Raw genomic sequence first — 24880 nt, 5'->3', positions numbered from 1 at the left:
GCTTAGCGAGTGAAGATCGCGGCGAGAAAGTCAAGAGACTCCGCGATCACCGTGGCGGAGATCACAGCTGTCATCCGCGGCACGGAAGCAGAAACCCCGCAGAGGGATCACTCCCGTTACCGGACTCCCGGTGCTCCGCGATAAGACCCGGCCTGAGGTGTCGAGTTCACGGAAGCTTTTCCCAAGGACTCGCCGAGGATCGCCAGAGTCTCCCGCACTATGGGAAACGCAGCGACCGCCAAAAAAGGCAATGAACTGGAGAGCGGTAAGAAGATGAGATTAATCACATTACATTTAAATCACATTAATATATACTTTACATATTTAGGGAGTCTTTAAAAAACGGCGGTGTTTGTTTAACTTTGCAGCTAACGGCGGCTAATGATGCTAGCTGCTTAACCGAGTGCAAATGTTAAGCAGGACTGGAGAGCTTTACCATTATAAACGCACTACAGCTCTTTATTCATCTCTTATTTAAAGCACAGACAGTTTATTAAGCGTTTAAATAAATTAATTAGTTGTTTACATTGTGGAAACCGCAGAGTAAAACCGTTAAACTAGCTTCATACTAGGCCTGAAGATAGTCGATGTATTCGTTTTAACATATAAGTCAATGTACATGATAATTGTGCAGAATTAAACGATAACATTGGAAATATGTAGGTTTGCTTGTAGTATCTGTGCCTCGAGCATATGCAGCGGAGTCAGAAGGTTAAAGGCTAATAAGCTATCCGCTAGTCAGAGGCCCTGAGCTCTGCTGTATCGCCACAAACACTCGATTTCTTATCGTCCACACATGTTTTGTGGGGCTTTAGATAGTGTGTGCATGAGAAGGAAGAGCTGATGTGGTTGTGTTGAAGTGAATAATCGTGAATATAGGGAGATGTTTTGTGTGTTGGGCCTGTTCACAGCAGTCTCTCCTGCCTCTAGTAAACAACATCAAGCCATTAAGTTAATTAAACGCCTGTTGTTGCTGTTGGCAATGCGATAAACTGTTGAAAAAACTGCTCAAATAAGCTGTTTTGTGGGGGTTTTGCTGTAATACACGTGAAGATTAGTGACTGTGGGTTTGTTTGGCTTAATGTTCAGGCTGTTGAGGAAATGTTAAACATAATTAAGTGTAATATCTAAAACTGTAAATTGAGAGTAAAGGTTTATTTTTGGGTGAACTCTGCTATTTAAATAACTACGTTTGTGTCGAGAAATTATTTGTTGTCCTCACATTTTTGTTTCTTCAAATCCTATGTTACTGTAAAGATATAGTTCACCTAAAACTAAAAGTCTGTCATTGTTTACTCACCCAAACATGTTGTTTTATTTTAGATTTTTTCTTTCTGTTGTAAACAAAGGACGTTATTTTGAAAAATATTGGACATCTGTAACCACTGATTTCAATAGTATTTGTTTTTCTGCCTTTAAAGTCATAGGCTTCCATCCACTTATTTTATATGTACATGTTAGAGATGCGCATAAACATTTGATGGAAACAGCAAGATGCGCATAAGTTTCAAAAATGCACATAAAAAGACATATGGGCACTAGGCTTGGGCCGGTATACGATTCTGAGGGTATGATAACCTTGGATAAAAATATCACTGTTTCACGGTATTGTGATTACTGCTGTAAAATATACATTTTTTAAATGTCCAAATAAAAAAAAAAAACTTTTTCCCCTTTTTATTTTAAGTAGCATTTAAAATATTTTGATGCAGTAAACGTCAGACTATAATTTAACTTTACTATAATTCAAAATAATTATTGACTTCTGCTGTCTTAATTTCTTTAAAAAAATATATGTTCTTTTTACGATTTAAAACGGCATCTTTGGAGATATTTTCTGCTGGAGATACTGTTGTAATAAAAAACAAAGTAAATAAAAAAAAGCATACTCATCCCGTAGGACAGAGGTGTAAAGAGTACCTGAAAACCATACTTAAGTAAAAGTACAGATACCTTGCTGTAAAAATGACTCCATTACAAGTTACAAGTCACCAATTCCAGTTTTATTTCCTAATATAGAAATCAAATGAACACCTCAATGTTTCTATATGGCAGAACAAAATAGATTTAAAAAAGTCTCAGTCAAATTCTCAAATTTTCAAAAAAGACACAAACAATTTTAAAAAAAATTACATAAAAAAATTTAAATGTAAAAAAAATTTCTGAGTTTTTCAATTGATTATGATGTCTTCTCTGTATTAAAATTAAACAGAGGAGCAGTGTTATTTTACAACTTAGTAAACCACATATAAATTCAAAGAAAAATACATCACAAACTCACAGCTAAATGCACCTGATGCAAAATGTATAATTTCAGCGATACACATCCCCAATAACCCACCATAACATCTTCCGTCATCATTATATTTTACAGGAAAGCCTGAATGCTTTCATACATCTGATTTGAATGACGTGAGAGGCGATCTTTCTGCAGTCATTACACATTTAGTAAAGTTGAAATAAATGTATTAATCATGTGTTCCGAACCGTAAGTTGTGACCCGTACGAATCAACCGTGATCCATTACACCCCTAGTAAATAGTGAGTACATTTTCTTTTTTTGGTAAACAATCCCTTTGAATCTTTAAGGTGAGTGTTTGTGTCAAGAAATGTACTAGTTTTATGATGTAGTCATTCTCCAAAGGGAGAATGTTAGTATAATTACGCTGCTGATATAATTCTGTAAGTCATGCATTGCTCCAAACTCTTTACACTAATTCATTAATGTTCAAGGGAATTTAGTTTTCACTGGGCTTGGTTTGGTATGCAAACCTGTTTCTGCTACAGGATAATGAGGTAAAAAAGATAATTGCGAACTTCCGTCTTACATTTCTGAGTTGCTTCTTTCAATTATGTCTGCTTTTTTTCACAGTTGTGGGACAAAAGGTCAATTGCGAAATCTAAAATATTAAAATACTTAATCAGAGAGGGAAAATGGCAGAACTTGGAAAATGTTGGAATTGTGAGGAAAATGTGCAATTTTCTTAATTATTTTACTTTTTAATTTTATTTTCATAATGTTTTGAGTTTGAATTTTAAGTTCTGAGATCAAAAAAACTATTTTACTATTTATTTATTTTACTATTATTTATTTATTTATTAGTAAAACAAGCAGCTGAAACAAGCTTCCCTAGGTTAGATTCTCGACTCTGGTCAACTTGTGCCCATTTCACTACAGTAGCAGCTTGAGTTGCATGAGTTTGCACATGCATAGGGAATGTGCATGTGTGCAGGTTGCTACAGGTTTTGATTGACGTAAATGCACATTATAATAACATCCAGATGGATGCTAACTAGTAAAATTAAATACACAATTCCAAAAATAAAAAATACTAATGTATGTTAAAGGCTATCTTAAATATTAATAGTTTTTGTTATGAAATTATGCAAAACAGTTATTATTTCAAGATTAAATTATAATAAGTTGTATATGTATTTTAAATCACCTAAATGTTTTGTTTTTGTTATTGTAATATATTAAATATGTCCTAATAATCAAACATCTGCTAACAAAAGTGGCTCGTGTTTGAGCCTGACCATGTAGGTGGGAAAACAGTTCAGATTGCTCTAAAGGGATAGTTGACCCAGCTTGTTGTATTCATATGTATGTAAATAATTGTGTGCACTATACATTTAAATAGAAGTTTAAATCAATAATCATGTTTGTACTAGTATAATCAGTAGCTATGTAAAATTAAATCATTTGTGCTTTACATTTTCAATTTTACATTGCTCTGCGACCCTCACTAATATCATTAATTACCTTCAGTAAACATGTTAAATAATTATTGATCCTGCTCCATGAAGACACTTTGTACATTTCCCATTATAAACATATCAACACTTAATTTTTGGAAAACTTTGTAAACGATTTTTTCAATATTTGTTTATTTTTATTAAGCTTTTTGATAATGATAAAATCTCAAAAAATTGAAAAAGTATATCCTTAAGACAAATATTTAAAATATTTTAATTAAAAAATATTAAAATATATAAATTAAAATATATAAATAAATAAACTATAGACAAAATAAAAAGTCTATCGTGTCATATTATATCGAGGTGTCACTTAATACATTGTTTATGGTAATATTTTTTTCATTTTATAAGTGCAATAATACACGCAATTACGTGGATGGAGAAAAAAACCTGAATAACTGCATCATGAGAAAGTTGCAGACTTGAAAGTACAATGTTTACATTTTATTTAGCAATTTTTATATTCGACCTGCAGTCATTTATTATTCGAAGTATATTTTATTAATATTTAATTTATATTTCTACATTCTTAATCAAACATTTGCCCTGAAGTTCGAAATAAAATCAAAAATATGATCCTAAAATGAATTAGTGCATAGTAGATACTTTGAACTGTTAAAAAAATGGCTCTTTAGTTGTTATCAATATATGTCAATTATTAATCGATTGAATTTTCAGAAATAGAACTAAATTGTTATTAGTTGTGTATTGTTATCAGGATTTGTGATTACTTATATCCTGATATGATATTTTTGTTGTATCTTTTGCATTATTTCCTAACTTTGATTGACATTCTCCCTTTGTACGTGTCATCAGAGGGGGAAAGCCCCGCCCACTAGTGCTCATCTCTCCGTCATTAGCATGAACAGCAGCCCTGAGTGAGAAGCAGCCGTCTGTCCATTAGCCATCAGAGTTTTTGAGCTGCTGAGGATCATGTCAGTTTAGATGGATAACTTTAGTCTTGATTTTGAATCTGCCGCTATACTGATTCAAAGGGGTTTGTAGCTCCGCCCTATTTTGAAAAGCGCACAATCTCATTTGCATTTAAAGTGACAGCCACTAAAACACCACAATTCGAAACAAAGCCTGAAAGTGTCAGTCTCAGAGAGTTATGAAACATTATTTTTATGGTATTTTCAAGCTCAAACTTTACACACACGCACTTTGGGGACATCACAGACTTATTTTACATCTTGTAAAAAAGGGGAACAATAGGTCCGCTTTAAAATAAAAGCGTTTTAGATGCTTGTATATTTCTGGCATGAACAGTAAAATTCTCTCTGAAGCAGTAGCACTGTGGTGATTTTTCACTACAGCATACTCGCACGCGCGCACACACACCAGTCACCTGTAATCTTGCTACTATCAAGGTCTTTCCAAGCCTAAGTAAGTACACTTAGCTTTAGTCATTGACTTAGCTTGTCATTTTCAGGGGATAAAGGTAATTAGTAGATTTGAAAAGCTCGATGCTATCAACTGCAATCAGCACTGCTAGTCTAAGAGTAAAACATCTTTACCCTAGATGCACTGCTCTGTGTGATAACCCTACATCTGATGTAAACTTTACATTTAAAACGCTTGCACGCAGCTAAAATAATCAGTCTGATATGCTCATATTGATGATTTTTGCTGTGCATTTGCATGGTTTTGATATTTCGGTAGCATTTTGAATAAGACTATACAATATATCGTAAAAAATCATTATTGTGATGATTATATATGCAATATTCATATCGCAGACGTGGTAAACTACATTAATGCATTGGTTGTTTTATCTTATTTTGACCAATCAGATGAAGCCTTACTATCTTTAGCTCCGCCTCACCAGTAATTTCTGTTCTGTTATTGGCTGGAGCGACCCAAAAGCTGAACCCAGAGCTGAAAACAAACACTAATTGCGGGAAAATGACTACAGCCAATCAGAATCCAAATATCTGCAGCGGTTTTTACTCATGCACAGTGTTTAAAAGACTAAATGTTTGCACTTCGACGTCGTTTTTTTGTCTTAATTAGCCCTGAAGGATATCTTTTACCTGTTTATTTTAATATCATTCAAATATTTAAAAGCATAGCTAATAATACTAGCGTTTTTCTAGGGAAATGTTACATAGTAAGAAATAGCATTATCGCAATACTCAACAACAACAACATTGCATATTTTTCCAGTATTATCCAGCCCTAATTTTAAGGTTGTTTGACTGGTGGAGCAGGTTACACAACAGTTAGCCTGTGGTTAAAAGGTAATTAGGTTATTTTGTATGGTGGTGCATCGTTAAAAAATTCCTACATGTCAATCACTGTCAGTCAAAAGTGTGTTCAGAGAAAAACATATAAGCAGGGTTCAACGCTCAGGATTTTTTCAACTGGCCCGATTGGGCCAGCGGTTCAGATTTTTACTTGCCCTACCAATATTTTCACTGGCCCCACCAAATAAAAAAGTTAAGTTAATAGCTGTTTCTTAGCCACATGTTTTTAATATTGTGTCAAAAATGTGTTTGAATCTAGAATTTTTAATATTTTTAAAATGTTAATAAATGTATAATGAGCATATCTTCGCATTGTACCCACGTAAATGTCTGCTTCCAAGACATTCTTTTAGCCTCATAAATTCATTTCGCTCTACTGGGTTCTAACAGGTTACAAAAAAACGACATACTCACAACATCCAATCAGATAGAAGGAACCGAAAAGCAATATGGTGTTTACAACATCACTGAGAAGGTAGCATTTAAAGGCTTAAAAGCACAAACTGTTTCTCGATTCTAAGGCTGCTTTCACATCTGTAGTTCACTTCATTTGGTCCGGACCAATGGTAATAAATGATGCATTGTTGCTGCATCTGCCGTCTTTGGGTCGTTTTTACACCAAAACGCAGTCATCTGACAAAATCCACATCTCTCATTGGCCAGATGTTGTTGAGCATATTTTCTGAACTGCTTATTGATTGGTCAGAATTCAAGTGCGGGAAAATGCCAGTGAACTCCTGCAAGTAAACAAAACCTTTTACTCTGGAGGGACGACTGCGCTGGCTGATTGTATGCCGGCTTTAGACAAACTATACATTTCGAGAATGAAGCGCTGCCGCAGCTGGAAAACAGTGTTTAATGCATCACACGTCACTTCAGGAGGAGGCGTGAATTCATTTAGCTAAACTCTGACATGGTCATCTTGCGGAAATTTTAACAACAATCCATCAGGTAATGTTTTCCTCTCTTTCTCTCTCTGTTGGTAAAGCGCTGTCAACAAATATTTTTCCTCCATATTCCATAATGAACAGCGCATCCGTCTGGCAGCTGAATTAGTCCAAAATGCGCAGTACTTTTTGCGATTGGACCTGTTTTAGTACGGATCATATTCTCACCACAAACGAACCGCTCCAGGGTTAGTTTGAAAGCGTACTGAGACCATCTCTTCAAGCAGGTCTCGGTACACTTATTTACGGTACACGAATACGATTGCTGCATTTTCACTTGCCCAAACGAACCGTACCAAAAGGGGAAAACGAACTCTAGTGCGACTCAATCGAACTAAATAAGGCAGGTGTGAAAGCACCCTAAGACTGTATTCATATGCAGTTGACAAATTGTCGCAGAAAAATTGAACTTTTGTGACTAGGCACTACGAATCAGGCCAGTAACAATTCTGTCTACTGTCCAGAGCGCCTCGCACGCTGGCCGAGGGCCACCGGGCAGTCCTTATTGCTGAGCCCTGGATAAGGCATAACTAATGCTTAATGTTACCAATGTTCAAAACACAATAACTAATTTCAAGTTAAACCTTGACTAAAATGTACATCATTTGACATAATTATATCAAATTTACAGATGTTCAATTTATAATTTGGTTGATAAATGGTTGTTTTGTTGCCAAATGAGCACACCATTTGATTAAAATGATTTAATTTTATAGGAGGCTCATGTACAGGACTTACTTTACATTTTATTACATATGTCATGTATATAAGCAGATGTACGTATATGTTAAATGCGTAGGCTCGTGTTTTGATTTTGTGTACCTCCTGACAAAAAATGAAGCAAATGTTGTTCTTAAGAAGCCTAAAATAAGAATGTTTTTTACACTGAGGGTTGCTAGTGTTGTGGCACATGTTGATTGGTTATTAATTAAGGATGGAACAACAAATTAATGCATCATAAATTGAGAAATAATTAAGCGCCGGTTTTGAATTAGTTTGATTGCATTGTGATTCTCTTTTGGATCACAGTTAGCTGTTAATAATGTGGTGCTGATTATTATTTTGGTACTACTGACAGTGAAAACATCAGAAAAACCTGTAACCATTGACTGCCATAGTATTTGCATTTTCTACTGTAGAAGTCAATGGTTACAGGCACCTCTAATTTGATCTAAAACAAATGCTCTATATAAATGTTTTTCTGTACAACATTATTACAAATCGGTGGACTGATTTCAAAATATAAACGCATTTAGCCTTAAATCTTGAACCATAATTTTAAGCGGTTGTATTTTACTAAATGGTTCATTCCAGGCCGTGGCATACTTGTGAAGAAGAGCATACCATAAAAGGATGAGACAGTGAGAAGATCCTCCTGCAGACGTTTGCTGTGGCAGAAAGCTTCAAACAGCCAGAGTGACACAAGTTAGCTGTTAGAGCTGTGCGGTATTCAAGAAATAAGAATAATTCGATATGCAATATGATATTATTTTAAAAATCTTGCAACTAATACAATTGAAGTCACAATTATTCACCCGCCCGCGTCCTCCTTTATTTTTCAAATATTTCTTAAATGATGTTGAACAGATTCAGGAATTTTTCACAGTATTTCCTATAATATCTTCTGGAAAAAAAATTGTTTTATTTTGGCTAGAATAAAAACAGTTCTAAATTTTAAAAAATAATAAATTAAGGTCAATATTATTAGCCCGTCAAGCAATATTTTGTTTTGGATTGTCTCCAGCAGGGGTCTTCAACCACCACTTTTTTTTTTGTCTGGCAGTTTGGTTTTACTTTGAATACCAAATACTGTTTATTATATGCTTCCACAAAGCATTCTTGTAAACACTTCTGTTTTTCGTGGGGTTTTACAGTATTTTGCCATTCTATACCACTATTTAAAAGGGCTGTATGTACGTTTTTTGACTCTTCTAAAGCAGTAGACCTCAACCACCAGGCTGTGGACCGGTACCGGTCTGTGGATCAATTGGTACCAGGCCGCACAAGAAATCATGAATTGTTTCTGTTTTATTTTTCGGGGCGGATAAAAGTGAAGAGCGGGGGGCGCGGGCCTATGATAATGTCTCCGAGGCCCCCCTAAATGTATGGGCCCTTAAAATCGTCCTAACTCTAGTTCGATATAATAAAAAAATGAATAAACAAAGAGCACTGGTCGCTCACTTACCAAATCTGTAGAGACAGGACAGTTAACTAACTAACTAGAGCCGCGTCTTTATTAAGAGGAGACGAGCAGCAAATCCGGATCTCACCATTTCCAGATGAGAAAAGCTCTCGGGCAAACAATGTTCCTTAGACACGTATTGTTGTCGAGCGTCGCGCGCACTGTAATCCACACGTGAGTCCAGCTGCGCTCTCATAGAGAGAAAATGAAAACAAAACCTTCTCTTTTCACCTTGTTTTGGCAACACATTGTGGTGTCTCTCTGCCGTCTAAACACTGTAAACATTAATGAATATTAATGAAGTTGCACAATAGAGCGCGCTGATTGGTTTGAACCAAGCCTTACTCATGCATTAATGCAGCACACTGTAAGACGTAATAAGACACACTCTGGCAAAGAAGTCCAGTCTGCACGCTGAAATACACGCTATTATCTCATGACCGTGACGCAGCTTCAAAAATTCGTTTCAAACCGGAAGTACGAATTTGCTTGAAAAAACGCAAAAACAACCAATTTACACTTTTTAGTGAAATATAGGTGTCCTAATAGTGTTTATAGCAGTATGGGACACATATACGACTGTCAACAGCTCATAACGTGTTTTGGTGTTTCATGACCCTTTAAAGGGCCATGAAACCCCCTGGTTTCAGCAGGGTGTTTTCACACCTCTACTTTGGAAAAAGTCAGAAAAGTGGGCGTGTCCAGCTCTGTTTAGGGGGGAGTGTCGGAGGAAGAAAAGAGGCACGGTGTGGGAGTGTCTATTTGGGCGCGCTGAATTTCAGAGTCAAAACACACACCCACAGCGGACAAAGTGACTGTGTTTACATGGACATTTGTAGTCAAATTATTTGCCAAATTATTAAATGGTGGATTTTAACTGCAGTTTGGCTCTTTCATTCAGGGAATTCATTCATGTACCTCGCGACAAACGTGATATTTCATTCGAGGAACTGCTCTAAGCGTGTATTTTTCATGCAATGTTTGATACCGCACGGCGAATGAGAGATAAAAAAACTCAGCATTTCCCAGAAACTTAGATGCACTCGACAGGTAGTGTCAGAAAGCCGCGTGTGTTATTCCGGTCACAAAATCCAACGCGAGGTTATAGTTTGGTTGTAGTGCTAACTTGTTTACACTCGGTGCAATAGTTTGTTTGATACGAATAAAATACGAACTGAATAAACAAAGAGCACTGGTCGCTCACTTACCAAATCTGTAGAGACAGGACAATCACCAGCAACTAGAGCCGCGTCTTTATTAAGAGGAGACTACAAGAGAATCCGGATCTCAGCGTTTGCAGATGAGAACAGCTCTCAGGTAAACAATGTTCCTCCTTAGACACGTAAGTTATTGTTGTCGAGCGTCGCGTACACTGTTAATCCACATGTGACTCCAGCTGCGCTCTCACAGAGAGAAAATGAAAACAAAACTGAACTGCAGCAAACTATAAAAGCAACACTTCACACTTGTTTTGCCAACACAACGTGGCGTCTCTGTCGTATAAACACTGTGACAGTAATGAATATTAATGAAGTTGCACAATAGAGCGCGCTGATTGGTTTGAACCAAGCTTTACTCATGCATTAATGCAGCACACTGTAAGACGTAATAAGACTCACTCTGGCACAGACGTCCAGTCTGCACGCTGGAATACACGCTATTATCTCATGACCGTGACGCAGCTTCAAAAATTTGTTTCAAAGCGGAAGTACGAATTAGCTTGAAATAACGCAAAAACAACCAATTTACACTTTTTAGTAAAATATAGGTGTCCTAATTGTGTTTTTAGCAGTGTGGGACACATATACGTCATAAATGTCAACAGCTCAACACATGTGTTTTGGGTGTTTCGTGACCCTTTAAATGTCACTTTAGGCATAATACTAGTGTCTTGAAGAATACCTAGTCTAATATTATGTGCTGTCATCATGACAGAGAGAAAATAAATCAGTTATTAGAGATGAGTTATTAAAACTATTATAATTAGAAATGGGTTGAGAATTTTCTCTGTTAAACAGAGATTGGGGGAAAAATACACAGGGGAGCTGACAATTCAGACTTCAACTGTATGTTTGATATTATTTCAGGAAAGAGAAAGCATCAGTAGAGCTTCAGAAAGTGAGCAGTCATGTTTTACAATCGCATAAAACAAGTCAAACTCAGCGATTTTGCAATCCTGTGATAAACCATGATGTTTCCCCTCAGGTTGTCTCCAGCAGTCATCATAGTTGTGTGATTAAGTGCTGAACCAGTGTCTATTTCTCTCAGCGTTTGCATTGTCTAGTTTTGTTAATGCTGTACTTTTGTCACGTCTAATCCATGCCGCTTAACTATGTGATTGTTTGACGGAAATCTTTCTTTTATCTCTTTCTCTCTCTTTGTCCTTCTCCTCTTCTCTGTCTGATTCTTCATCATCCCATCCATGTGGGTGAATGTTCCTGAAAATCCTTGCTGATCTGTAGAGACTTTTGGTATGATCACAATTACATTAGGTTACTTCAGTGATGGAAAAAACACGACTTTTGTAAATGCTCTCGGCCGCTGTAAGACAAGCCGCAGTAAATACAATGAATAGCTTTCTTTTTTCCATCACTGTGGTCAACTGAAGTCTGCTGTGGTGTTTTATGTTGGATTGTTGATGTCTTGCTCCTTTGTTAATGATAAATGCATGCCTCACACAAGCCATGATGTCCATGACAGCTCGATTTTTCATGTCTAGAATGTGTGACTAGCTAGAAAAATGTTCCCTTGTGCACTTCTAATCTATTTAGACTTGAATGTGGATAATTTTTGTTCATTTAGTTGACTTCCTTTAACAAAAGGTGGAGCATTTGCTTGGTTTTACTCATTTCGTTTTTTACTCTTCCTCACAGTCAAAGAGTTTCTAGCCAAAGCCAAAGAAGATTTCTTGAGAAAATGGGAATCGCCACAACAGGTGAGTAACAACTGGATAGTTCACCCTCCAAATAATGAACATTTACTTACTTGTTTCTTCTGTTGAACACAAAAGAAGATATTTTGATGGATGTTGAAAACTGGTAGCCATTGATTTCCATAGTTCGTTCATTAATTTTCCTTAGGCTTAGTCACTTATTTATCAGGGCTATCCACAGCGGAATGAACTGCCAACTATACCAGCATATTAGATTAGATTAGATTCAACTTTATTGTCATTACACACAGGCCCGGATTGGCTAATCTGGAGAATTCCAGGTGGGCCGGTCCGGTTTTTGGCCGCGAGGGCCGGTGTCCCTAGCTGCTTGCACTTTCATCAGTTGCACTTTTTGCATTTATTTGTTTATTTGACCATAACTCTTTTTATTCATTATTTTGCCACAGCTCCGCTCTTTTTTTTTATTTTCTTGCAGCCCCGTGAGCAAAATGCAGCCCGCATCATTAACCTGCATCATCATGCACCCCATTCCACCCCAAACAGCGGCACCTTAGTGAATATTAATTAATATTAATGAATATTACACCTGCTTAATGACAATCAGATGATTCACTACATTAATAAATCTGACATAACTTGATCAGAAATCTAAAAAGGGGAGAAAAAGAGTAGGGTAAAAAAAAAAGATAGTAGACATCAATAGCTGCAGATAACAGTGCAATACTTAACAGCGCCACCGTGGTCTAGTGGTTAGCACGTTATGTTACGACGCAGCTGATCCGAGTTCAAACCTCACCAGAGTATAATATATTTTTTACATTTTCAGTGTGAAGACATAAAATACTGTTTGGGTTACTTATGTTGGGGTACTTATTTTTTTTCGTGTGATGACCGTTACAAAGGACTGGATATCTATAAAGAATTAATGTTCTCAATTTTATGAAAAATATTTGAAGTTCTAAAGCAGCTGTCTCCTTGAAAAAGACGTGTTAGTTTCCTTTAAAACTGAATTGTAAATGATTTTAATATCGTCAGTCGTCGACTGAGGTGGGCCGGTCTAAGGCTTGAAAGTCCAGAGCTGAAAAGGAGTCCCACTCCGGCCCTGATTACACATGTACAAGTACAAGGCAACGAACTGCAATATGTTTTACGCAGTGGATGTTCTTCCAGCTGCAACCCAGCCCTGGGAAACACCCATACTCATTCACACACACACGCATACCTATAGCGCATGTTTTTGGACTGTTCCATATTCACAGCTGAAGCCCGCGCTTTACTTTTAGCATTGGAGTATATAGAAAATGCCCAACAAAAGAAATCCATCATTTTTACAGAATCTAAATCATGCCTCCAAGTTATGGAATCTTCAAAGAATGATCATCCTTTGATTGATAATATCTTAACTAAAGTTCACCAACTACAAAATCAGTTTTATCACATCATTTTTTGCTGGGTTCCAGGACATGTCGGACTTTCAGGCAATGAGCGAGCTGATGCAGCTGCTAAAGATGCTTTGAAGCAAGTAGTGAACAAATGCCAAATTCCTCCATCAGAGATGAAACCTTTTATTAACGCTTACATTTTAAACAAGTGGCAAAAGGAATGGGATGCATTAGAAAACAATAAATTACCTGAAATCCAACCTGAAGTTTCACACATAATTTTAAGACATTTTAACAATCGATTTGATTAAGTAGTTTTTACCAGATGTTGTATTGGGCATACGAGAATAACACATGGATTCTTTGCTCCAAGGTGAAAACCCCACTCAGTGTTTGTGCTGCAAAACTCCTCTTACTATAAAACACATTTTACTGGACTGTCCTGCTTTTACTGATTCCAGAAGACTTTTTTATGAAATGAACTCTTTAAAGGACATTTTTAACAAAGTGAAACCGGAAAAGATTTTAGAATTTTTATCATGTATAAACACAAAAAAATCTTAATTAATTTATGTTTTATTTTGTTTGTTGATTTTTAAATTGTATATTTATGATTGAAAGATTCCTGCCATGAAAATAGCCTTGGTTGCTGACATGGCATTAAATAAAAAATACATTACATTTTGGACTGTTCCTCCAGTGGAAACCCACACCAACACGAGCAGAACATGCAAACTCCACACAGAAACGCCAACTGGCCCAGCCGGCACTCGAACCAGCGACCTTCTTGCTGTGAGGCTACAGTGCTAACCACCGAGCCACTGTGCTTCCCCAAACTTTCATAGTTGAAAAAAGAAAAAATACTATGGAAGTCATCGGCTACTGGTTTTCAACATTAGAATTTAGGGCTAAAAGATTAGTTGAAATTGAAATACAGTTCTGATTTGAAACATATTGTGATTAGCTAATCGCAAAGGCTGCAATGTGAATGCAATATAAATATACCAACATATTTATTCTCTGTCTGAATCTGAGGGCGGATGAATTCTTTACAGCTCTGCCAATAGCTTAAGCGCAGCCTCATTCTGCCCAATCAGCAGTGTCCAAACCAGCTGCTGTCACGCCCACCATAAACAAAGGGGAGTAAAGGTTGATTTACGCTTATGCGTGAAGCACTTGTGTATGGTTCGATGCAGCCTTCGCGCGATCACAGACCCCTCGCCATGGCTGGCGCTGAAGCACACCTCTCAAAAAAATGTAACTATACATCGCAATGATGCATAGCGCAAGATTTGTGATTGGTCGGCTTGGTATCTGTGATGAGTATGGGTTGTGCTGAACGCCACGAGCCTGATGGAGCGAGTGTTTACAGGTGTGGAATCTCGTGAAGGAACTTCAGATTGAAACTTTTGTTTTGTGTTTACCTTATGATTAAAGTTGTTGCACGTCCGTCGGTTTCCGCCTCTGAATGAGCGAGTTTGAGCTACTTGTACATTGAGGTTGCGTTCAGAAAAAACTTTTGATTGTTGATGTTAAGTAATAGTTGATCAAATTAGAATTAAAATAAATTTATACAAATTTATACAGTATGTAAATTTATACTGAGAATTTATACAGATAAACGCACATACTGCATTTAAATTTGTTCGCTTTTCAGGCAAATTTAACTTGAGTAAATTGGAAGCATTTATATATTAAGGATGTAACAGGAAGAAATGTGTTTGTTTGTTTGTTTGTTTTTTTGCTGTATCTATATTATATTTTAATAAGTTTGTATTAGTGGACGAGGCAGTGGCGCAGTAGGTAGTGCTGTCGCCTCACAGCAAGAAGGTCGCTGGGTTGCTGGTTCGAACCTCGGCTCAGTTGGCGTTTCTGTGTGGAGTTTGCATGTTCTCCCTGCCTTTGCGTGGGTTTCCTCCGGGTGCTCCGGTTTCCCCCACAGTCCAAACACATGCGGTACAGGTGAATTGGGTAGGCTAAATTGTCCGTAGTGAGTGAGTGAGTGAGTGAGTGAGTGAGTGAGTGAGTGAGTGAGTGAGTGAGTGAGTGAGTGAGTGAGTGAGTGAGTGAGTGAGTGAGTGAGTGAGTGAGTGAGTGTGTGTGTGTGTGTGTGTGTGTGTGTGTGTGTGTGTGTGTGTGTGTGTGTGTGTGTGTGTGTGTGTGTGTGTGTGTGTGTGTGTGTGTGTGTGTGTGTGTGTGTGTGTGTGTGTGTGTGTGTGTGAATGTGTGTGTTGATGTTTCCCAGAGATGGGTTGCGGCTGGAAGGGCATCCGCTCCGTAAAAACTTGCTGGAAAAGTTGGCGGTTCATTCCGCTGTGGCGACCCTGGATTAATAAAGGGACTAAGCCGACAGGAAAATGAATGTATGAATGAATGTATGAATGAATGAATGAATGAATGAATGAATGAATGAAGTTTGTATTAATAGATTTTCATTTGATAATCTTATTTTTTGATTATTTTCTGTAGAGCACAACTTGTTTAGATGACTTTGACAGACAGAAGACTCTGGGCACGGGATCCTTCGGGCGAGTCCTGTTGGTTAAACACAAGGCTTCAGATCAGTACTATGCCATGAAAGTCCTGGACAAACAAAAGGTTGGTTGTAAAACTCATTAAACTCTCCCAAGCATGTATGATTTCTTTCTCTACAGGGCATATGATCATTTAGTTAATTTCACAACTTATTCATTATCATCATTTTTTGCCAGGTGGTGAAGTTGAAACAAGTGGAGCATACGCTAAACGAGAAGAGAATATTACAAGCAGTTTCCTTCCCATTCCTCGTCAGATTGGAATATGCCTTCAAGGTACAGTAACACTGTTCATTAACTTTGTGCATTGGTAAACAGGTCGGTCAGACAGTACTTTCCATTTAATCTGCAATGACCACGTCTCCTTTAGCCAAGAAAAGGTATTCTTTAATTCATTAATGATACATGGAAAAAGTATTGAACACTTGAATAAAGGGAGGGTGTTTTTGATATTGTGATATAGGTCTGAAATTTAATACTTAAGGGTCTTAAAAAGTCTCAAATTTGACATTATGATATCTGCAGAAACCCTGGTCTATTTTATACTCTAATATTTTGTAATTTTTAGAGAAAATATCAGTTTTGTTAACCAATCAGATATAAAAAATGTAAATAAATCTAATCTAATAAAATAAATATATCCATGAAGCTCATATACACTACATATATATATATATATATATATATATATATATATATATATATATATATATATATATATATATATATATATATATATATATATATATATATACATACATACATACAGTTGAAGTCAGAATTATTAGCCCCCCTGAATTATTAGCGCCCCTGTTTATTTTTTCCACCAATTTCTGTTTAATGGAGGGAAGATTGTTTCAGCACATTTCTAAGCATAATAGTTTTCAAAACTTATTTCTAATAACTGATTTATTTTATCTTTGACATGATGACAGTAAATAATATTTTACTTGATATTTTTCAAGACACTTCTATACAGCTTAAAGTGACATTTAAAGGCTTAACTAGGTTAATAAGGTGAAATAGGCAGGTTAGGGTAATCAGGCAAGTTATTGTATAACGATGGTTTGTTCTGTAGATTATCCAACAAAAAAAAGCTTAAAGGGGCTAATAATTTTGTCCCAAAAATGTTTTTTAAAAAATTAAAAACTGCTTTTATTCTAGCCAAAATAAAACAAATAAGACTTTCTCCAGAAGAAAAAATATTACCAGACATACTGTGACAATTTCCTTGCTCTGTTAAACATCATTTGGGAAATATTTAAAAAAGAAAATCAAAATCAAAAGGGAGCTTATAATTCCGACTTCAACTGTATATATATTGACATATATTATAGTGACAGCATGGCAGAAATAATAATATTGTGTTGTGGAGAGGTAGTGCCAAATCAGAAGCAATAGCACAACCTATTAAGGTTGACCACTAGTTTTGTGTCTGTCCATTTTAATTCTGTCTTTGCTCTCACAGGACAACTCTAATTTGTATATGGTGATGGAGTATGTACCCGGAGGAGAGATGTTCTCGCATCTTAGACGAATCGGGAGGTTTAGGTAAGTGAAGACTTGATTAAACCAACATTAAACTCCAACACAGTAGAGATGCTTGGGTCATTTACATTTTTGAAAGTCTATATTCACCAGATTTTGTGTGTTGTTCACAAAGGGAATGAACTTTGAGGGCCCTGTCATACACCTGTCACAGTGCAACAAGTGTTTTTTTTTTATACTTTAAGCCCAGTGCAGGTGTTATTTTCACATCATGTGTCATGCTTTTTATTTTTATAAAAGCCAAAAACTTTAACGCTCATGGGCATGCTGGTGTGTTTACATTGTTACATTTCATTGTGTTGGCATTGACGCCCCATTCACACAGGGCTTCAGCGTCAACGCTTGACTGAAGGCTTGTCTGAAGTTGGGGCTGAAGCGATCGTCATGGAAGCGTTAGCCAATGAAATTCGGTCAGCAATAGGCCGCTGTCTAGCTGGTGTATTTGCATACAGCGATCTGATTCCCTGACGCTTCCGTCGGCGCTTGAAAAGTTGAACTAGTCCCAATTTCTGCCTATTCACACTTATTCACGAGTCCTGCTGAAAAAGTAATTGACAGGTGGTAAATATGTGTGTAACTTATCTTTATTCATTTATGATTTGGTTATAGGTAAAACAAAGGCCATGCGGGTCAAGTAGTTATAACGGTAGGCTAAAAATAACCAATTCGTTATGAATTAATTAATTAGTCATAATTAATTCACCGCCGCCAATGACGACGATGCCATCGTCCATCGTGATGTTTCATATTAGACATCGTATGATGACAAATTGATCGACATCGCCCAACCCTAGTGTGAACTTAACTTAAAAGGCTTTTATCACTGCCTGTTAGTTCATGTGTCCTTAATATACATCACAGTGTGTTTTTGAAGGCAGGGAAAACTGTTTTTAAAAATACTTGTGTACATATGGACATGGCCTAATAACAACCCTTTTGAATCATGCGCTGGGCGTGGTGGGTGTTTTTCCTATCCTTAAAATAGCAAAAGTGAATTCAGACACTCCCTAGGTGAACCTGTGATCATTTAAACAGAGCCCTCGTGTATCTCTGGCTGTCATTGAGATCTGCTGTTTTCATCTCTAACTTGTGATTTTTCTGTGATCGGCAGTGAACCACATGCACGGTTTTATGCTGCACAGATCGTCCTGACTTTTGAGTACCTCCACTCACTAGACCTCATCTATAGAGACCTGAAACCTGAAAACCTACTTATTGACCAGCATGGATATATACAGGTAACCAGATCATGATCAGACATGATCAGTCTAAACTAATCGCTCACAGATAGTTGTTGTTTTGAAAATAATCACAATGCAGAGCAAGGAAAGTGAAACCTTGGATAATTTTTTTCTGACTCTATTTTAGAGGACAAGCAATAATCTGGACAAACTAAAGACATTTTGCAAAACGTTTAACCGTGGCAGAACCCCAAAAATTAGAAAAAAGAAGAGAAAGACGATAGCAAAGTGATAGCTAAAAAAGATAAAATAATAATTTAGAATCACAGATGACTTATTTAAGCGCAATAGCCCAAATACATGTCATAAAATAATAATATTAACAATCATAATTTAAATGATGAAATTAACCTATCCCAATCCTGACATAGCTGCGTTTAAATAATAACTGAAGACGCTCCTTTAATGCATTCGCATGTTAAATTATTTTAAATTACACGCCCCATCCATAACTAGCCTCAAACCATACCTGAACTCTGTTTAACAGTTCCAAGTAAACTGTTTTGTGACATTCTCATAAAATCTCTCTGGTTTTGAATATCTTTGTTCGTAATTGTTCTTAGCTCTGTCAATGTTTGTCTATTTTGTATTATTATTATAATATTTAATATAATAATATTTCCTCTCCTGTTTCTCTTACGTTTATATTCTTTAGCTGTCAATATATTACTTCGCGTCTATGGAAGAAAGAGTCAATAAAGATAGACAATGTGTAACATCATATTCATCAAAAGACGGTTTATGTGCAAGTAACCGCACCGGTCCGAGCAGGGAGCGATGGGAGACAAGCTCCGATAAGATTGCAGAACAACGTCTGTCCCAGGATCCGAGGAGTGAGCTTTACGCAATCACCAGCTGGCTTCCGTTACATAAGGGCAAATATAGATGACTAAACCCTCATTTACTCATTTTACTCATACTTTTTATTATTTATAATGTCCAGGGCATTGATATTAAAATTAAATGCTACTTTTTTGCCTTTATTAGCCTTTTTCTCGCCTGTTTACTGGGTTAAAAATCTTACATTATTCCATCTCCACCTGCTGGTGAAAGCTAGAGCAGCTGGCGATCTTCACTCTGCAATCTATTGCTTCTCCTGCAGTTCCCGGATGTAATGTTGAATTTTAACAGTCGAATTTGATCCACTGAATTTATGGAAGCGAATATTAGAACTGAAATTAAATGAACTGAAAATGACCTTTTGAATATTATACATCGCATTTTTAAAGGTTTTGAATATTTTGTAAGTGAAATCTGAAAATTGAATATGAGTTATTGAATTTTTAAGTATGAAAACGTGTTTGAAATATTTTTAGTTGAAATATTCACAGCTTAAATAAACAGATATGTTAAATTTCAGGACCTAAAAATACAAACCCTGGAATTCAATTCATTAAAATGCAAGAACTTGTTAATACGTGTATTATTGTTTTCAGTTTGTGATATTCAACAAGCTTTTTAATTCAAGACTTTTGGCATTGATTTTGTTCCATAGAGTCGTGACTAAAATGTACCCCCCATCTCTAACATGCTTTTAACAGTACAATGAGCGCATCAAAAGATGGCACACAAAACATGCCATTTGATCTCTATTTTTGAATATTTTCTAGTGAACAGATTATACAATAAATATAAATGTATTAAACAATTGTCCCCCTCACGCAGGTAACAGACTTTGGATTTGCGAAAAGAGTAAAAGGCAGAACCTGGACATTATGTGGAACTCCGGAGTATCTGGCGCCCGAGATCATCCTCAGCAAGGTCAGCATTTATTTATTTATTTATTTATTTTTTTACCACAATCCAAATTTCCAGACATGCCGCACTTTTTTTTTCTTTTACTTGATTCTTTGACTTATTTTTTGTTGACATTTAGGGATACAACAAGGCTGTGGACTGGTGGGCCCTCGGCGTTCTCATATATGAAATGGCAGCTGGATATCCTCCATTCTTTGCAGACCAGCCCATTCAGATCTATGAGAAAATTGTGTCTGGAAAGGTATTGGCATTTTGCGTTGTGCCCTAAAGGCTTGATTCAATCGCAGAATCAAAATGTCCTTAATTTTTGTACATCTTGCATCCGATCCATTTCTTCAGTCGAAATAGAAATAAGCAAAACATGCAGGATTTGTCTCCATATAGTGGATTTGTGTGTGTTTCCCCAAAAGTATGTAAGTTTCCTCAAAAATAATTGGTGGAGGTGAAACGATAACTCAACACTTTCACTGTCAAAAAAATGACAAACAAAAGACATTGTTATTTGCTTGTGTTTTAGATTTAAGGAGTCTTACAAAGTTACTTTAGGTCATTTTAATTAAATAAAAAACAATTATTACCAAGCATATTTCCTCTGAAAAATTAATTTTGACTGAAGATGTTGGATGGCAAGGGGATGAGGTTTATCTTTAGTTGAACTAATACTTTAATACCTGTGTCTGGTACATACCTGTCAACCCTCCTGTTTGTCCCAAGTATCTCCCGTATTTTACAATTCTATCTCGCCATCATCCCATAAAGGTATTTTCTGGTATTTCTCCTGTGTTTTCCATCAAAGGGTGGCGATTAACATTAAAGAGCCAATCCTCCCTATGCATAACCCATACCGCCAAACCACCAGGGGCCGCCTCTCTCTCTTAAACTTGAATTTATTCTGTGCTTTCATTTCATTTACGCATAAAACACTTGTTACCAGTGTTGACTGGTATGGTCTGGTCACGAGATTAGATTTACAGCATTCCCGCAGGTTCTGTGATATTGTGAAATAAATAAGTTAAAAGGAAAAGTATTAGTAATTTTTTTTTTTGGTACAGTTAGTGTGATATTCAGAGAGGCAATTGCAGATTAGGAAGTGTAGTGGAGACTAAATAGTTGAGTTTTTAGTCGTTTCTTGAAAATAGCGAGTGACTCTGCTGTTCTGATGCAGTTAGGGAGTTCATTCCACCAACTGGGCAGATTGAGCGTGAGCGAAAGTGATTTCTTCCCTCTTTGGGATGGAACCACGAGGCGACGTTCATTCACAGAACGCAAGTTTCTGGAGTGCACATACATCTGCAGAAGTGAGAGCAGATAAAAAGGAGCGAAGCCAGAAGTCGCTTTGTAGTCAAACATCAGAGCTTTGAATTTGATGCAAGCAGCAACTGGCAGCCAGTGCAAACGGATGAGCAGCGGAGTGACATGTGCTCTTTTAGCTTCATTAAAGACCACTCGTGCTGCTGCGTTCTGGAGCAGCTGGAGAGGTTTGATAGAGTTAGCTGAAAGCCCGGCTAGTAGAGAGTTGCAGTAATCAAGTTTGGAGAGAACAAGAGCTTGAACAAGGAGTTGAGCTGCATGTTCAGATAAGAAGGGTCGGATCTTTCTGATGTTATAGAGTGCGAATCTGCACGATCGAGCAGTTCTAGAGATGTGGTCAGAGAAGTTTAGTTGATCATCAATCGTTACTCCAAGGCTTTTCACCATTTTGGATGCAGTAATGGTTGCCCCATCCATCTGGATTGAAAAGTTATGGTGTAGAGTCGGGTTGGCAGAAACTACAAGCATTTCCGTTTTTGCGAGGTTCAGCTGAAGATGATGATCTTTCATCCAGAGTGAAAGATCCAACAGGCAGGCTGAGATGCGAGCTGGAACCGAGGGATCATCAAGATGAAAAGAGAGGTATAGCTGGGTATCATCAGCATAGCAGTGGTAGGAGAATCCATGTCTCTGGATGACTGGTCCTAGAGATGATGTGTAGATGGAGAAGAGAAGTGGCCCAAGAACAGAGCCTTGAGTTACCCCAGTGTTTAGATGCTGTAGGTTGGACACCTCTCCCCTCCAAGACACCCTGAATGACCTGTCAGAGAGGTAAAATCTGAACCATTGTATAACAGTGCCCGCAACGCCCAGTGACTCGAGCGTAGATAGCAGGATCTGGTGGTTGACCGTTTCAAAAGCAGCTGACAAGTCCAGCAAAATGAGTACTGATGATTTAGAGTCTGCTTTAGCCAGTCTGAGATCCTCCACGACCGAGAGCAGGGCAGTCTCAGTTGAGTGGCCTTTCTTAAAGCCGGATTGCTTGTTGTCCATGAGGTTGTTTTGAGTTAGAAAGTCCAGGACTTGATTGAACACTACTTTCTCCAGAATCTTGGCCATGAATGGAAGCAGGGATACTGGTCTGTACTTTTCAAGTAGCGTATGGTCCAGGTTGGGTTTCTTTAGCAGTGGGGTTACCCTAGCCTGCTTAAATCAAACACACAGGAACACAAAACAACACAGTCCTAACAGTGGCTATTAATCTCTTGCAAAAGGATTTTCAAGCTAAACCCAATTTACAATTCTGCAAAGCACAACAGCGACCTGCTTTTCTGTTCATTGAGGGTCATGAAAATGCAGCATTTTAGGCAGTTTAGTCAGTAAATGCCCCATAGACTGCTAATTTCTGCTTGTGTGTTGTAGGTACGCTTCCCGTCGCACTTCAGTTCGGATCTGAAGGATCTGCTGAGGAATCTGCTGCAGGTGGACCTGACCAAGCGCTTCGGCAACCTGAGGAATGGAGTCAATGATATAAAAAACCACAAATGGTTTGCCACAACGGATTGGATAGCCATCTATGAGAGAAAGGTATAATTCTCGAGTTCTTCAGTTCACCCCATTGGCAGGGTGTCCTTTACTACAGCCACTAAATTAAGTACTTTTCTGCGTTACAGTAAACAATTTAAGACTAACTTCACAGTATGACTGCATGATTAATTATTAAATTGTAAAAAAAAAGTTGAGGTCTCGATTCGACCCGAGTGGTTATTTGAGTTACTGTTGCCTTTCTATCAGCTGGAACCAGTCTGGCCATTCTCCTCTGACCTCTGCCATCAACAAGGCATTCGCGCCCACAGAACTGCCACTCACTGGATATTTCCTCTTTTTCTCTGTAAACCCTAGAGATGGTTGTGCGTGAAAATCCCAGTAGATCAGCAGTTTCTGAAATTCTAAGAGCAGCCCATCTGGCACCAGCAACCATGCCACGTTCAAAGTCACTTAAACCCCTTTCTTCCCCATTCTGATGCTCGCTTTAAACTACAGCAGATCGTCTTGACCATGCCTATATGCCTAAATTCATTGTAATTGGCTAATAAAGAAATGTGCGTTGAGCAATTGAACAGGTGTACCTAATAAAGTGGCCGGTGAGTGTATGTGGTATTCTTGTGCTAATGTCTCTATCTCCTATTGTTCACCAGGTGGAGGCGCCGTTCATACCAAAGTGCCGAGGTCCAGGAGACACAAGCAACTTCGACGACTACGAAGAGGAAGACATCCGCGTATCTGTTACAGAAAAATGTGCAAAGGAGTTCTCCGAGTTTTAGTTACGGGACACCTCAACGCTAGACACATGCATGTATACATATATTCACCTATAGCGGTATATGTATACATGCGTTTGTGCGTGTGCGCTTCACACCACACGTCAGACAAAGGGTTCCTTTGCACTCTAAAGACATGGGAAGAGCAGAGAGCACATCTACACCCTTCAGCGTCTCGTGTACTTCCTTCATTCCATCCGCTTTAGAGAGGTTTTTCACGCTCTTAAAACCATCATGCACTGGCACATCTCTCGCATTCACTCCCGTATCGATCCGTCTTTACGTTCTTCCCTGTTTCAAAGATTATTTTTGAAAGTATGATGTTAAAAAGGGGAGGAAAAACACACACAAAAACACAAAAGGCCAATTCAGCATTGTTACATGTTGTTTTTTTTAATGTTTCATGGCACCGTCACACAGTGTTGTGATTTTGAAGGCGTTTATCTGCGCTTTCTGGCATTTTTGGTGTTACGCGTCTTTTTCGTTTTTCCGTTTTAGACCAAAACAACTGACAGCTTGTTTATTTTTTTGTTACGTGTGCATATCTATTGATTTCAGAGTGGTTTTTTACTTGATTTGAACCACCTCGTGTGTTGAACGCATGACCAAAACCATCGTGTTGTGAACGGCAGAGGAGGAGATCGTAAATCTTCGGACTTGCCTTAGAAATCTGGATATTACCGAGCCCACAGAGCGAACGTTTTAGTCACAATGTTCCCGTGAAGGTCCAGTCTCATGCATATACTGACAGATAATGTTAGCAATATAAAATTTATCATATTTTACCACTTTTTTTGTGCTTTTTTTTTTAGTTGTTA

The 24880-nt window shown here is 37.5% G+C and overlaps 1 protein-coding gene across 1 annotated transcript; it reads left to right on the top strand.

Moving 5' to 3' along the window:
• The first annotated feature begins 209 nt into the window (after positions 1 to 209).
• On the top strand, positions 210 to 24880 carry prkacbb (protein kinase, cAMP-dependent, catalytic, beta b). Its single transcript, NM_001034976.1, is given in 10 exon segments — positions 210 to 265; positions 12008 to 12069; positions 15879 to 16007; positions 16121 to 16219; positions 17412 to 17494; positions 18603 to 18729; positions 20398 to 20493; positions 20609 to 20731; positions 23164 to 23328; positions 23940 to 24880. Coding segments are annotated over 10 exon segments (1056 nt in total). The 5' UTR covers positions 210 to 219; the 3' UTR covers positions 24066 to 24880.

This window comes from Danio rerio, chromosome 2 (assembly GCF_052040795.2).
Source record: "Danio rerio strain M-AB ecotype USA chromosome 2, GRCz13ab, whole genome shotgun sequence".
Lineage (NCBI taxonomy): Eukaryota > Metazoa > Chordata > Actinopteri > Cypriniformes > Danionidae > Danio > Danio rerio.
Note: the sequence above shows the minus strand (reverse complement) of the source record. Positions and strands in the feature narration are given on the sequence as shown.